The sequence below is a fragment of the Anas acuta genome, chromosome 2 (assembly GCF_963932015.1).
Source record: "Anas acuta chromosome 2, bAnaAcu1.1, whole genome shotgun sequence".
NCBI classification, from domain to species: Eukaryota; Metazoa; Chordata; class Aves; order Anseriformes; family Anatidae; genus Anas; species Anas acuta.
The window spans coordinates 125,516,125-125,531,734 of NC_088980.1; the positions used below are offsets into that span (position 1 = coordinate 125,516,125).

At 35.5% G+C, this 15,610-nt stretch overlaps 1 protein-coding gene across 4 annotated transcripts in view; it reads right to left on the bottom strand.

The window, feature by feature from the left end:
• STAU2 (staufen double-stranded RNA binding protein 2) overlaps positions 1-15,610 on the bottom strand; it is a 169,474-nt gene that overhangs the window by 97,241 nt on the left and 56,623 nt on the right. For all 4 annotated transcript variants that reach the window (XM_068672105.1, XM_068672103.1, XM_068672104.1 and 1 more), the window contains exons 8-10: positions 10,659-10,871; positions 6,943-7,080; positions 3,591-3,722 (exon numbers count right to left, since the gene is read on the bottom strand). In XM_068672105.1, coding sequence (XP_068528206.1) covers positions 3,591-3,722; positions 6,943-7,080; positions 10,659-10,871 — 483 coding nt within the window. The remainder of the gene's footprint in view (positions 1-3,590; positions 3,723-6,942; positions 7,081-10,658; positions 10,872-15,610) is intronic.

Sequence of the window (15,610 nt, forward strand, 5' to 3'; positions counted from 1 at the left end):
AATAAGTAAACATCAAACAACTCCTTAAACAGAACATTCAAAATTACAAATTTGGTTGAAAGACTCTAAAAAAGGGTGACTTGGGATTACCACATCTGCTTACACATATTTGCTAACATATCTTAATTTTGGTCTAAAATAGGTTATTTGAGGAATGTACCCTTCAAGCATAAACATTAACAACTATTGCCTAACACTAAAATATAAATGTTTCCCCAAAGATTAGGCTCAACACAGCATGTTACCAAATCAGACTTAAAATCAAATATTTTAAGTAGTTCTCAACTGCAAATATACACAGATGACAGAGAAATTACATTCTAAAACAAGAAGATCCTAATATCTGCCTATGAAAGAATGCATAAACACTACAAAGTACTTTGGGTGTAATTTTAAAATATTTACTTGCTGGAAATCCATTTCGTTACTGAAGTAGAAGCAAAATTGACTCTTGCAATTATCCATTATTTTAATATCTAGATATTTTGAGGAAGTTATTTTTTGTTATGTTTAATGCTCAGTATTACGCTGACACAGAAAAGGGAAGCAATTAACATGGAAGATCAGAATAAGGCCATTCCTAAAGTCTACACAGTAAGTAAGGTACCCATGTTCTAGATTTATGTGTAAATGCAGAGAAACAAGTCCACTTTTTCTCATGAACTATGAACTATTGACAGGCATCTCAATTAATGTGATGCAGATGATCCTTTTCAGATTTCCTTGGGATTTAACACACAAATAGAAAACCTTGCAGCAACACAGCCAATACACCATTAAAAAGTTGTTATCATTTGCTCTGGACGAGGGGGCTGATGGGGTTAATTGTTGAGTGGAGGAGATGTGAAGGAGAGAGCCAGCAGTCTGAAATCTGACAGCAGCCTGTCCTTAGGATAGGACCCATCTGGTTTGCCAGCCAGGACAGAGTACAGTGTTGCTGTCCTGTCCTTGTCCTTCTATGTCTTCTGCCTCTGAAAACAGGTCCATGGTTCTGTTACATCTCAGAGGTTAAGGCTGCATAAATTACTATTCTGTTATAAGGCAGACTACTAGATGATATGTTTTCCCTGGGGAAAAAGGAGGGAAGAGCACACTATGCAAACCAACTATTCCAAAGATTGTTTCCCTGCTTTTCTTCATCATGTACATACCAATATGCTTACAGCATAGGCAATGTGCAATAAAAAGGGAGATATCTAATAGAAAAGAGAGGATAGGTCTTAGAGTTGTCTCTCAAACTGGTCACCCAATTCCACAAACTTTATATGAACAAAGAAAGTTATGTGAAATTAATGAACCACATAATAAGTATATCTATGGAAAACATCACAAAGACAGTTCTTCAAACGAATATACAACCTGAAATCTGTAAATATATTTGAACTTACAGCTGTCTGTTACAACAGCATGGTTTTAGTATGAATCCAGAAGAAAATGATTGAAAAATCTGCCAAGTGCACTATTACAGTATGAGAAAAACTTTTCCAGCTCTCCTCTCATTCCTCTCTTTTTGTTGTTTATTAGCATCATCATGATGGGGGATTTAACAAGAATTCAATTATCGGTAAACTATCTTTGGTTATGCTGTGTCAAATGGATGCAACGTACCCTGGTTTTCTTCTAAGGGAATAAAGGGGGCAAGGAGAAATTAAAAAGCGAAAATATGAAAAACGAAAACACTACAACTCTCCACTCTCATCCATAGAGCTAAAATTCTGGTAGCTGCGAAAAATCTCCCAGGGCACTTTGAAATTGCTCTCCTCAGTGCTCAACACATACACTACTGATTTCTTCCAGGTAAAGGATTACCTCAGAAAAGAGCAGAGCCTTTATTTATTTAATTTTTTTACATTACCTGGAATACTTGTGCTGCCATGGGCACCATGCATGACTCTTGCAACACTTTGAGGTCTTCACTGGAAGAATGAATACTGCAGCATTTTATGCATCAGGGGTTGAGGAAGAAAGAACATTGACTTTGTGTTTGTTTGGTTTTTTTTTGTTTGTTTGCTTGTTTTGTTTTGTTTTTGTTTGTTTGTTTGTTTGTTTGTTTTAAGGAAGGAGGAAGGGGATGAAAGGACTCGGTGGGTAGGGGGTTAGAAGGAGAAGTTTCCTGTGTTTTTTTTTTAAACATCAAAAACAACGTAAGTGACAATTCCCCATTTAGACACCAACTTGATACATCTGCCTAACCTGCACTGGGCCCCATTTGGGATGCAAATCTTCTAATGACAGAACTTTATGGTGCAATTTATATGGAAGGAATTTTACAATGGTCAAATTGGTAGAGATTTAACTGCTATTTTCCTTCTTCTCCAGCACCAGACATGTTTTAGCTGAGAAGGCTATCTGAGCACATTTGACCTAACCAAGTCCCAGCTACTGCAGACTCTTGAAGCAAGGATGCTACCAATTTTCAATGCTGAATTAAGGCACCCCTCAGATCACTCAGAATACATTTCATTCATACGGTGTACAGATATTCAACTGCATATTTGTCAAATGAAAGAAAGCCTGACACTCCAAATTTAATCAATAAAATTTCCAATTTATTCTGGAAAAAAAAAAAAAAGGTTTTCTTGCATTAACTCTTTGTTTCATGGTTCCATTGCATTCTGATCTGGTAATAAAAACCCCAAATCCAGATGGTACTTCAGTCTCTCCTGCTGTGTGATAAGCTGTCTGCTAAGTCTGAGAACTAAAATCTACACAAACTAACTTGTTTATTGGCTTTACATGTTCATTCTGTTGTATAGAGAAGATCACTCCAGATGTTCTAGAAGTATTTATGCTCTTAAGCTCTACAAAGCTATGAAAGTGTGTTTTATTATCTTGAACATTCCCATTTCATAAAATTTGAGTAGTTCACCTTTTGTGTGTACAGTATCACATTTGCTTATTTTGTTCAGAATAACATTAGGCCACGATGCTTTATCAATTCTAAGATACCTTCTTCTATCTTACTACTTCAAGTATGTAATTAAACCTGCTTTGTTTTGTTGTGTTTTTAAAGGCAACGCACTCTTAAGCAATAAGTTAATGAATGTAAGAAAACAAAGCAGCAGCAGCAGGCCTTCTTAACCACTCAACAGTGCTATATACAGATTTATCATGTGGTCCCAATAAAAGCCCAGCAGAACATTCTGTTGACCTGAGTCAACAGTTGGCTGGTGCAGCCACAGCAAACATTTAAGCTGTGATCAAAATATACACATGCAGTGACTTTGTGTGTATGTATCACAGAAGCTGTCCAGAGTCCACAGCTTAGCCAAATACCTTGCTCTGATCTTTTCAGGACACAAAAACCAAAGCCTTAACATCCCATTTTGCTTACAAAACCTTACATCAATAAAGTCAAGATGGGCCAGAAGGCTGATCTGCACATCACTAATACAGAAACATATACCTGCAACACGTGAATTTAAAATATAATCCATTCTCCAGAAAAACACTGACATGCATTTTCTTTCTCAGCCATCAAATCTGAAAGCATTTTCTATAACGTTTTTATTGCATATTCAATTCAGTGAAAAAACAAACAGCTATGACTATTTCAGATATAAAAATTAATAAAATCATTTGGTTCTCACCTTTTCTGTCTGGTCTTGAAGAGGGGTAGAGGCTTTGTAACCCAGCTGTAGCAACATTGCTTCTGCTGCATTTCTTTTAGCTATTTTCTTGTTTGGGCCTGTCCCAGTAGTAATCTCATTGCCTACTTTTACCTTAAAAAGAAAATATTGATCATGATCATAATAAATGCAAGACCCTTTAATATCACCATGCAATAATCTTGCTGATCTACCAACAACCATCAGCTCTTCTGATGCAGAAGCAATCTGGAAAAAGTCAGAATAGTGCAAAAAGTGGACTACAATACTGCTTCCCAAAGATGAGCTTGCTTAAATTTTTCAGAAAGTCCCCAACCTCATACCAAAGACCTACATTTTTATATATCTGTGGTGTGTATACAGAACTCCCTCTTTTCTGCCAGTTTCTGTGTCAACCCTGTTCTCCCCTAATTTTGCTCCCCCCTCTTTCTTAATGTGGAATGTGCTACAGGATCTGGACTTCCTCTTCCTTGAGGGAGTGCTTGTTCCCCAGCATCATCAGGAAAGTATCGAGAACAATGGAGAGACAAACAATGACCTGGAAATATAAAAGAGAGGCTTCTATAGAAAGATGAAAACCATATTCGCATTCCTCCCACTTCATTGCACTGCAAGAAACACAGGGGTGTGAGCTGTTTTCTTTTCCTGCCCTTACACCTGACAAGATTTTATCAAAACGGTCTTTGGAAAGAAGAATCCTCATTTGACCTCTGGGCTGTACTGCCCAAAGGATTTCCAACAAGATGCTTTACATAAAAAAAAGTTAAAACTTCAAAATAAACACAAATTATAGGCAACTAATATCCAGAAAGAGGCAGTCCTTGAGGTATGAGCACTATCACTGCTATTCATTTGTGCAATATTTATAGTCTTTTAATTATTATATTTCAATTTGTCCATTAAGCCATTTTATTTGCCAAATTATCTCTAAAAATAGCTTATGATCCCAAAACCAAGTTACAAAGTAAGCCCAAGGTAAAATAAAACTAATAAAATACCCAAGGCAATCTGAATAAAAGAAACCTTAGAGGTCAATGAGCTGAAACATTCTGGAAAAAGCTTAAAAAATATGAAAAACAGGCACATGATTGTTAAATAAATAATATATTATTCAATCGTTTATGTTATTCAATAATTAAGCATTTTCCTTAAATTATCATGTATATATTTTCCTGAAACCTTTATTTTTTTCTTTATTCAAATACCTATTAACTCAAAATAGAAAGAAGGGGTTGTAAATAAATAATAATGATCATGAATATCCCTTTGGCATACATATATAATTAAACAAAAAGATTCAACTACATAAAACAGAAATATTAATAACCTTGAAATAAGGCCCTTAACTTCTATGCAGTTTTACAATCACAATTAGAAAATAGCCACTCTGCTACAAGTTTATATGCAATAAAATTGAGGGACTTTAATGGGACAAGACAAAATGATAATTTATAACATAGCTCACAATAAATCAATGTGCTGCTATTTCTCAGACCTGTAAAACTGGTTTAGCTATTATTATAACCTCTATCAAGGATTAAAGGTCTGACTACAAAGAGAAAGAGCTTTCTGAAATTAACTTTGGGAACAGAACACCAACTAATGTCATCAGAGGTTTTCTTCTGTTTATCTAGTGGTCAGGACAAGTAATTGGATCCATTTCATCACATCTAAACTTGCTCTTTGTGTGACAGATAAAAATGAACATATTATCTCTGGATATTTTACTTCCACATTCAATTAAATTAAATGAAAACATTGTTTAAGTAGTTTATACAAAGGCTTTTTATTCTGATAAGGTTTTTTGCATGTCATAATGAATCCACTGAGACTTCCTGAAGGCAGGAGAAAGAGAGGGATGATCTTTGTGTGAAAATATTAGAAAAGGGTAGAAATTGGGCTACAGTGAAAAGCAACTGATCTATGGAATTTCTTTGATTTTTTCTTTCACAAGCCTTCTCAGATTGGGGAATCCTCTGTGTATTTACAGCTTTTAAGATTCCATTTTGATTCAAACCAAGTATTTTACCACTACTGAGAATCCATGAGTGGAAAGCCAAATTCTCAGCCCATCTTTCCAATGCACACAGATCAGATACAGATCTCTAACTGGAGGGTCCAAGCATGTGAAAAGGGATGGTCTGCGACAAGATCACTCTTTTTCAAATAATTTCAGATAGCACAAAAACATGGAAATCCAAGTTATATTCATAAATCTGAACCTGAACAAAAGGAACACAATTATATATATGTAATATATGTAATATATTACATATATTACATATATTATATATATTATATATATTATATATATATTTTTTTATTTATTTTTAATTTATTTTTTCGGAGAGAAAATAAATTGTCAAGAAAGACCACTGGGATCCAAGGAAATGAAGATTGCTAGCCTGTCTAGATAGAAATGAAGGAAGGATTTAAAGACTTAAGTTTTTTGTTTTGGTTTTTTTTTGATTTCTGGAGAAGAAGGTGCTTGAACATCATATTCTGATTGTGATCAGAACTTAAATTTTGGTGTTGTTTGTGGTCAACAAGTCAAAACATGCTCAGGTTTGCTGTTCTGGATTGCCCTGGCACAAAATTACCTTGGTGAAAACATAAGAAGAAAGAATCCTTTCCTGTTCCTTATTTTTCTTAACCTGCTGTTGTGCTATCTAACACAATATATCATGGCTACATCAAATCTTTGCAAATGTTTTTAATTAAAAAAAAAAAAAAAGGAAACATTAGTGCATTAGTGATCTACAGTTTGTGTATTATGTACAAATTCTTTAACTGAAGAGGCTAAAATGTGTGATGGAAGGCTGTTTTTGTTGCATTTGAAATAGGAACAAAAGCAACAAACAGATGAAAATCTGAAAGGAGTTCTTAGAAGATTTACAGTGCTACTTTTTAAACCCAAAATGTTTGGTGACTTGTAGCATATTCTCCATATTTCAGAATATTTGTTTGTAGTGCAATACTCCATTCAACAACTGCAAAATTTTCTAAAAGACAAGTGAAAGTAAACAAATCATTTATGAAGTGTAACATTAGGGATAAAATCAGAAACAATTAGGTGAAATAAAAATAATAGCATAAAAATATAAAACCACTGCAAGGAAAACTTCTAGAGGGCAAATTAACTAATTGCTATTCGTTTCACCAAAAGAAAGAAGGCAGTTCAAACTGCTACTGGATTTCACACTTCTGTTGTATAAATAACCATAAATCAAAGAGATAAACACAAAGGGATAAGCTTTACATTATGCCACCATTTTTCTTGTGTTTGAACATGACATAGCAAAGGCTCTATCTGTAACACAACAGCAGATGATACCTGCATAACAAACTCTCGACGGCGAGGCATTCCTCTCTCTGAAAGAAGAACATATTCTGGCTCCTTCTCCTTTTTGGCCTGTTGGATCTGAGCCAGACGACTAATGGGATTCATTCCTTGACCATATTCTGGTCCAGTCTAAAACAGGTTTAAGAGAAAGAACCATAATTTCATTGTGCATTAGTATTGTAGATCAGTACAACTGTTGTGCTACCTCTTCTCTAATAGAAAATAGAGAAATAATAATAGAATATAATAATAGAGAAAATAATAATTTTCTTTAATAGAAATAGAGAAAAAAACAATATATTTTGTACCATCTTTTGATCATGAGACAGACAGGAGAATTCCTCAATCTCAAAACCGTGGCATATAATACGCACCTACTGCGTGCCACTGCTGCAGGTAGTGGGCATAGCTGTCATTGGTAAACTACTGATGCCTTCATCTATCTATTTACTACAGAGATGGATAAAAATTATCAGATTAATCAATTATATTTCATTGTCCTATTTCTATGACTCATCCCTCTGGCCCTTAAAAATAGGTTGCCACAATACTGAAACATGCAGTAATATTAAGAGATGGATTTATATGGGGACAAAAAAGATTTGCCATATAACAAGCTGCATTTCTCTCAGCCTTCCATCTCTGCAGTCCTATCTTCCATCCTACAATGCAACTAAAGGTGAAGAAAGCTTACTCTGCATGCAGCTATAGGAATTCAGCCTCAAATGCTTTTAGGCAGTGAAGATAGAGAAGAGAAAGAGAGGAATATCTCCAATGACTAGAAATGTTGCACACTGTGAGCCACCCACAAAGTATTACAGACAATAAACCTCAAAGTAACGTATCAAAATGCATTGCTAATGGGAGAACTGATCTGATGGTGAAGAACAAAAGATCGGAGAAACTGGTCTGTCCAAGATTACAAAGACAGGTGAAAAACTACAGTCCTTGCAAACTGTTTGTATTAGTTCTAAAATCCTTTTAGTACGTTATTATTCTTAATGCTCTGTCAAAACAAACAGCTATGAAAATATTGTTGGTAGAAGGAAAAGAGAAGAAATTAAGATTCAGACACATTTATCTGTGGTTATATTTAATAGATTTATATGCCACAACACAAGAGAAGTATTTACAAATATACATGGCATTTGAATGCAAAATTGTCTTTATGTTATTGCAATATTTCCTCTTTCTGAAGGTATTTGCAGTATAAGAGAAGATGTAAATTAATGCGTATTTGAGGTTCTCAAATAATAGCAAACAAGTGGTCAAGAACCTAAAGAGATGATCAGCAATTGAAGGCAAAGACCGGAGAGGGATATTATATTAAGAAAGCTGTGCAGCAAATCCTTCCTAGTGTAACTGCTGAAGTCATTAGAGAAGATGTAGGTGAAAGAATGAAGACAATGTCATGCACAAGGGCAGCTGTGTGGGCAAGGAGCCAGGTGGAGACAAAGGGAGAGCAGGCTAAATAAAGTGTAGGCCATAAGATATAGCCTCATAAATATATATATATATAGAAGTAAAAAGAAGTTATTGTCACTTTTTTTTGATGCTCAAAGCACGTACAGGTTAAATTAAAAGAAACAGACACAAAAGCATTTCAGGAGTCCGGATATTCAAAAAATAAAAACTTCCTACGTATTTGGGTTATTTTGACTATTAATGTCTGTTTATAAGACGACCAACTTTGGATAATTCAGTTTAAGACTGTAATGGTAAATGGTTTATAGTAAACTAAGAAGTTTTTACATTATTACACCCTTAGCATCTTTCATTTAAAATGAGACAGGCAGAGAAAATCACTCTTTTCAGATCTTGCAGCTTTCAGATCCTTAAAGCTGAAATGATGTTGATTGTTTTGCATGAAGTAACATTTTATGATGAATTTTTCCTAGAAGTTTTTTGAGAATGATATCCTCTGAATATCAGTAGGATCTGGGTATCTAATTACCCTAGATTTTCATGAGAAATCATTTGTTCTGTTTTGAAGGCAAATGAAAAGTGAAAGATGATGGAGTACCTTGTACACTTTCCAAGTCCAGTTTTACAATCTCCAAAATATTTGCTTACTCTAGATGGCTGTTCCTGCACTCAGCATACTCAGTATACAGATTCCTAGCAGTCACCCATTTCTTATATTTATTTATTTTCACAATCCATCTATGCAATATTCAATGAGGACTGAGTTCAAGCCATATTTGATACTCACACTATATTGGTGCAATGCTGCCTAGCACACAAGCTGTGGACATAGCTGTGCATTTCATCAAAACCTGTGCATCATTCCCATTGTTTTCTAATTCAGAAAAATTAAAAAGCTTTTTTTCCTCTCAGGAAAAGAGATGAAATTTAGGTCCTACAGCTATATTCCAAGGTACAGGGTTTGGACATGAAAGTTTCCTGTTATTTCCTGCAGTTCTAGTCTTGAGGTTGCATATTATGAAGCAAAAGTCATTGTGTAACACTAGACAAAAAGTGACCAACTCTCCACCACCATCTACACCAATCTGTCATGAGTTTGAATGGTTAGGTATACATTACATGATATTATTTTGTATAGCTGTAAATGACTATCCAACATGCCAGACAATAGAAAGCCACGTACAAAAAGTTTAATTGCTGCCTCACAGAATAACACTTCCTAAAATAAAATGCAATGGAGAAGATTTTGACCATTTGCAAAAGCATCTTCTTCTGGACTGAGGAGATGACAAGTTAATCTGATTAGCTGTACAATGCTGAGACTAGGCAGTGATGCTTCATAAATATATGGACACTATGTGGCTGCTTTTGTCAGGTCAAGTGAAAGATTAATTAGCTCAGATGGTTCTTTGTTTCTATATGAATTCAGGATGAATACACAAACCAGGGCTAGTCACTGCAGATTGACTGAATTCTAGAAGTGGTAATAAATCTACTGCCACCAAGAGTAAAAGCATCATTTAAGAAACTTGAGCTCAGAAGAATTCAAAGCCTCATCAGTGCAGCAAGAGGCATATTAACATCCTCTGAGACAGCATACATTTTAATGGAGAGATGTTTCAAGGTCCACAAGTCCTCTGTGGGCTGGTCTGCAATTTTTTTTTTTTGAGCGGAAGAACAAATGCTAACCTTAATACAGCCACATGAAAAAAAGAAATTATTTTCCTTCAGAGCTTGACAAGTGACACACAAGGCTGAGATGTGAACAAACTCTTGTGTTTGTTTTTTATTCTAAATGTTTCAAGAACTACAACTGATTGAAGCCGAGCTCAGAAAACTCCCAAATCCAGCTCCATGAGAGGAGGAAGCTGGACTGTGCAACATTTTCCCAGATAACTACTATTTCATATTCTTCAAACTGAGGAGGGGAGAAAGAGAAGGGAGAAATCATATATTCCAATAAGGCCTCTCAAAGAAGATGATGCTTAAAATCTACACGACTGTACAGAGCTGCTCGGAGGGTTCTATCCTCCACTACACTTGAACAAACTTCTGCTGACGTCAGTGATGTGATCTGGGTTCTTAAGGGACAGCACCTTACAAGCCATTATGTCAGATAATTTCATAGCACTTTAAGAATTTTTTAAAAAATACAGGTGTATTAGCACAAGCAAGTAACTATATTGACAGAAAATAGCAAGTAAGTCTTTACTGGCTTTAAATCTGAGTAACTGCTACTTTCTAAGCAAATATTCTTAGCTCTGACAGGGGCAGATACATACCTTTAATATTGTTTTTGGACGTTTTTTAAAGTAAAGTTTTGGCTTTTCAATAACAGGAAGAGGAGGAAGCTTCTTTAGTTCTTGTAGGACAGACATTGCAGCACGTTTCTTGGAGAGTTTCTTACTGTTCCCTTCTCCTTCTGCAGTGAATTCGCCTACTGTAACTCGTGTAACAAAGCTCTTCATGTGAGGAGGTCCACTTTCTTTAATCACCTTTTAAACAAAAATAAATGGAGACAAATCACGCAATAAGAACATAACAATGTTTATATCTCTGCAATGTACTTACTACCAGTGCATTCTTTCTGGTAACTGAAGGCAACTAGATAGGTTTTCATAAAATCTGGACAAGTGTTAATTGCAGTACCAGGTTTGAGGATAGAAAATTAACACTGATTAGATAACGCAAATTTAACCATCATATTCAGTGCTTCACAGAAAATACAGTAGACCTACATTTTCAAAATGTTTTATACATCAGTAACACAGTACATGGCAATAACAGATATTTAAACCAAGGCTACTGTTTTCTCCTTGCAAGGTGCTTCACATAGTGAAGAATTTTAATTCATGAAGGTCCACTAGGCTTTGCTATAGTCCGTACAACCTATCCATACAAAATATTCAAAACTATGTTTATACAGTATCACTTTAACCTGTTCATTATTTTTTCTGTTATCATTGAAATCTAGGTTGTTCATGCATGGTCCCAAACTTCCATCTTACAGGCCTGTATTTTTTATTAGGATATTTTATGTCCCAGCTGCAAACAGCATTGCCTGCTCTCAACTCTTACCTTGCCACATAGTTCAGACAGATACCATGCACATTTGCAAGGCTGCTGTAGCATCGTCTCCACAATTCTCAGCTATCCCTCCCAACAGTACAGGAAAGAAAAATCAAGAGAACCACCACAATTCACACAAAAAAATCAATCAGTTTTGAAATCTTTCATTCCTTCATCCCTTTCTAAACATAACAAGGATGAAAGACAGTGAGAAAACCCATTTGAAGTACTCATCCTCTACTAAAAGTTGCAATAATATGAAAAAAATAAAACGGAGATGTTCTGAATGGTGCACCCTCCACTACATTTTTTCTGTTTTCACTTTTGCACACATGCAAGTCTCCTTTGAGGCGGTTATACTTTTAGAATGTAGTTACCCAACACATCACAGTACTGCACGTGCTAAGATAACCATCTATTCATGTATGCAACATTTATTGGTCTGGATAATGTCTATCAGGAATTAGAAACCTCATCTGGGAAAAGGTTCAGCTATTTTGTTTGATGGGCGGAAACAGCTACCTAATTTAATCTTTGTTGCATGTAATGTTTATAAGGAGAGATTAGAGCATCTGACAGGCACCTCGTTTCGTTGTCTTCAAAATCAATACAAATGCATATTTTTTCAGGAGGTGCAGCAACATCAAATCATTCATTGAAAAAGTGTAATTCTTGAGCAGAAGGAAATGGAGGTAAAGGTGCTAGGGCCTTCTTGGTGCAATAACTGTTTTTTTAATGGGTTGAAACCTTCAACCTTAATATTATTACAACATGTTTTGTATTAAAGTTCTTTTTATCAAGGTCACGTCCCTTGCATTATTTAGTTTTGCTGTTACACTGTAATGAGGTCTCTTTAGGCTTGTATTTCTTTTTTAAGCTCTCTTTTGTGGCAATTTCACCCAGCAAATACAATTATCAGAGCATATATCAATAAAAAGACACAAAATGAAAATTAACAGACAACTTTGTCCGCATTTTCCCAGAACAAGACGGCATCTGTGCCAGCATGGGATTTTTACGTTGCAGTCTGGGAGTGTTCCCACTCTAAGATTCAAGGTAATCATTTCAGAAGTGTTTGCAAGATTACCTCACTTGAAAGTTGCCCACTAGCATTTCACCACACGAGAAGGCGGTTGTGCTTTTGTGGCAGCTTCAGCCAGGGGATGCTGCACAGCCTGCACCAGAGCTGTGATGAGCCCAGTGCCAGGATCTCCCACCTGCAGGCACACGAGGGCTTTGTACCTGCGCTAAATGCCTTCAGCACGCTGCTTCCCTCTTTGTCCTAAAGGTGTAACCTTAATCAGTTAGTGCACAGGGCTACCCAAGTATTACGACACGTTGGCTGTAAAAAAGCAGGGTTGAATTAACATCACTAGGGTCCTTAATCTTTTTGTGGTCTTACTAATACCAGTATATAGGTGTTTCTACTTATATGCAATACAGTGCATTAATAAAATATACAACAATGCGTATACTGACCAGATGAAAAAGGACAAAATAACTTGCTTAAGAAACATAATTGCTGGGTTCCTTAAATATTATTTTTATATAAGTTTTCTCATATATATAAATGCATGCAAATATATATATGAAAAAGAATTTTAATACAAAACCCGACTGTATTTTCATATACATTAGAACATATATATGAAAATATATTTCTTAATATAAAACTAATGTATGTCGGCGTGATTTTCATCTTTTAAACTTTTAGGTATGTGACACAAGGTAAATAATAGCCTGGAAAACATTCAAAACTGTTTCTTTGTTAGTGAGTACAAGAAAAAAGAAAAGTCTGTATTGTCAATGGAATGAACCCCATAGGATTTGGATAGGATCTGGATCCAGCTAAACATCCAAAATTGGTAATTTAGCAAAAAAAATATTTACCTAACAACATTTTTGGTTAAGCCCAGATTTTAGATCTTTTTATTCCATATGATTTCAAACAGTTGTTCTATAAGCCTTGGCACACAAAACACTTAAAAGAAATTCAGCCTTTGCTATCCAAGAACACTATATGCATTAGTACATTAAACCATTTCCTCAGTTGAAAGATATGACCTATGGATCAAATCATGGCTAATTTAAAGTTGAGAATTTGATTAAGGGTGACAGTTCAATACACTTTTCTTTTCTGTTCCACTGATTTAAAGAATAACTCCAGCAAGAGAAAACACATGGGGCCAAAACACATCTAAGGTCAAGTTACATCAAGAGTGAATTTGGCTCAATTTAATGAATCATGCTGACAAATGAAAAACAGCAGTATGATTTCAATGAAAGAGCAATGCTGCTTCAATTATTAATGAGGCTACAGGTAGAGAATTCAAAAGACAGTGACAAGATTAAACAGACATTAAAAAAATAACAGAAAAGACAAAGAATGGGTCAACAAAAACATGTCACCTACATCCATGGTTATTTAGAAAATATCAATGTATCTCCATGTGCTTGTGTGGGCTGACATGCCAGATTTTCCCAGTTTAAACTAAAAAAGCCTGGATGGTTTACTAAAACAGGAGAAGGAGAGCTACTCAGTACGTCCATCATCCAGTCTGAAAGCCTTCATGCCCAGGAGGCCAGATGCCAGATGGGTGCAAAATGCTGAGAACTGGCTCAGCCTTTCAGAGTCAGCAGTTTGCTCCATTCCTGGCTCAAAATAATAAGCCTCTGCCTCACTGTGATCAGACTGGCATGCAACAAACTTCCCCTCTTTTTCCCAGCAGAGCATTGGAAGGGGATGATAGGGCATAAAATTTGTCTGTTCAGCCACTGCACCCCCTCGGCTCCTGATACCAAGAACGAAACTGAGAATGAAAAAAGTTTATTTGCTATTCTAAAGAAAGAGCACTCCAATCCAAAGAAAAATGCTGAAAATAAAACAGCAACCCAAAACATCCCAAGGCATCTAATGCCTGATGTGAGTACTGTATCATTTCCATATAGCTGTTCTAACACCTTAAGCTGTTGACCTCAGTTATGTCTTCTAGACTCACCTAACTCATTACTGGCAAGTTTGGAAAGAAAAAAACATTTATGTTGCAAGAGAACCAAAGAGGCAAGAATTCAGCCTGTTTCCAAGGAGGAAATAATAAGAATGAGCATCTCAGAGCTATTATAACAATTCCTACAGAAAACAGTTTTGTATCCCTCTCAAAAATTGTTCATCAAGAGTCCCACATATGCTTTGAAAGCTGTATTTTGAATGGTAAGTTGAAAAATAAAGGTTAAGTAAGGATACACCTATGGTCGGTATGGCATAAAGCTTGTTGTTTTTCAGAACTTTTATTTTAGTTATCGAATTAATAGATTGAAATTCCTTAAAATTCTTCCTAAAGCTCCAAGACAATTAAAACTATCCATATTATACAAAACAGGATGAACAGAATGAGTGCATAACTCCCTGTGGCAGAACAGCTGAAATGAAACCATGCACTGGTTCAACGTTCATATTCACATTGAAAAAAAAGAAAACCACTGGGTTCTGCATGCTCTCCTTATTTTGCACCCCTTATGCAATTCTGAGAATGTGTTTACATAGAACTTTACATATCTTTATGACCATTACTTAGTTGCATAACACAGCACTGTTGGAACATTTGCTAAAGCTTCATGAAGAAAAGGCAGATCATTTTATAGCTATCGCACAAAAAAATGCTAGAGAAAGCTTTGATGCCTGGCTGGAATAACACAAAACCATTTGTAAATAAAATCCTATTAGAAACATCAGATCCTGGGGATTACCCATAATTGCTTAGCAGATTTATTGAAATATAAGCCAGTACCAAGTTAAATCAAAACTCTATTTTAAAATGTCACCTACACTTAGATTTAAAGGCAGGAAATAACACAAAACTTGTCAGGAGAGCAAGAAAACATCTTTTTCAACGTTGTTAACATTCTTTGGCAAGGGACACATTAGACTTTTCCCGTACTGAGCATCTCTGCCTTCATTCTCTCCTTACTAAATGCTCTCCCTTAAACAAGCTAAATCATAGGAATGAAGTTAAGAGCATATTCAAAGCACTACCCTTCTTTCCATTCCAACATCCAAGCTATTCTTTGATCCATGACCATTCACCTCACTGTATTTTAGTATACTGACTTGTATGGAACTATTCCAAATACTTTTAAATACTTAAGGTAGAAAATGACTTATGTG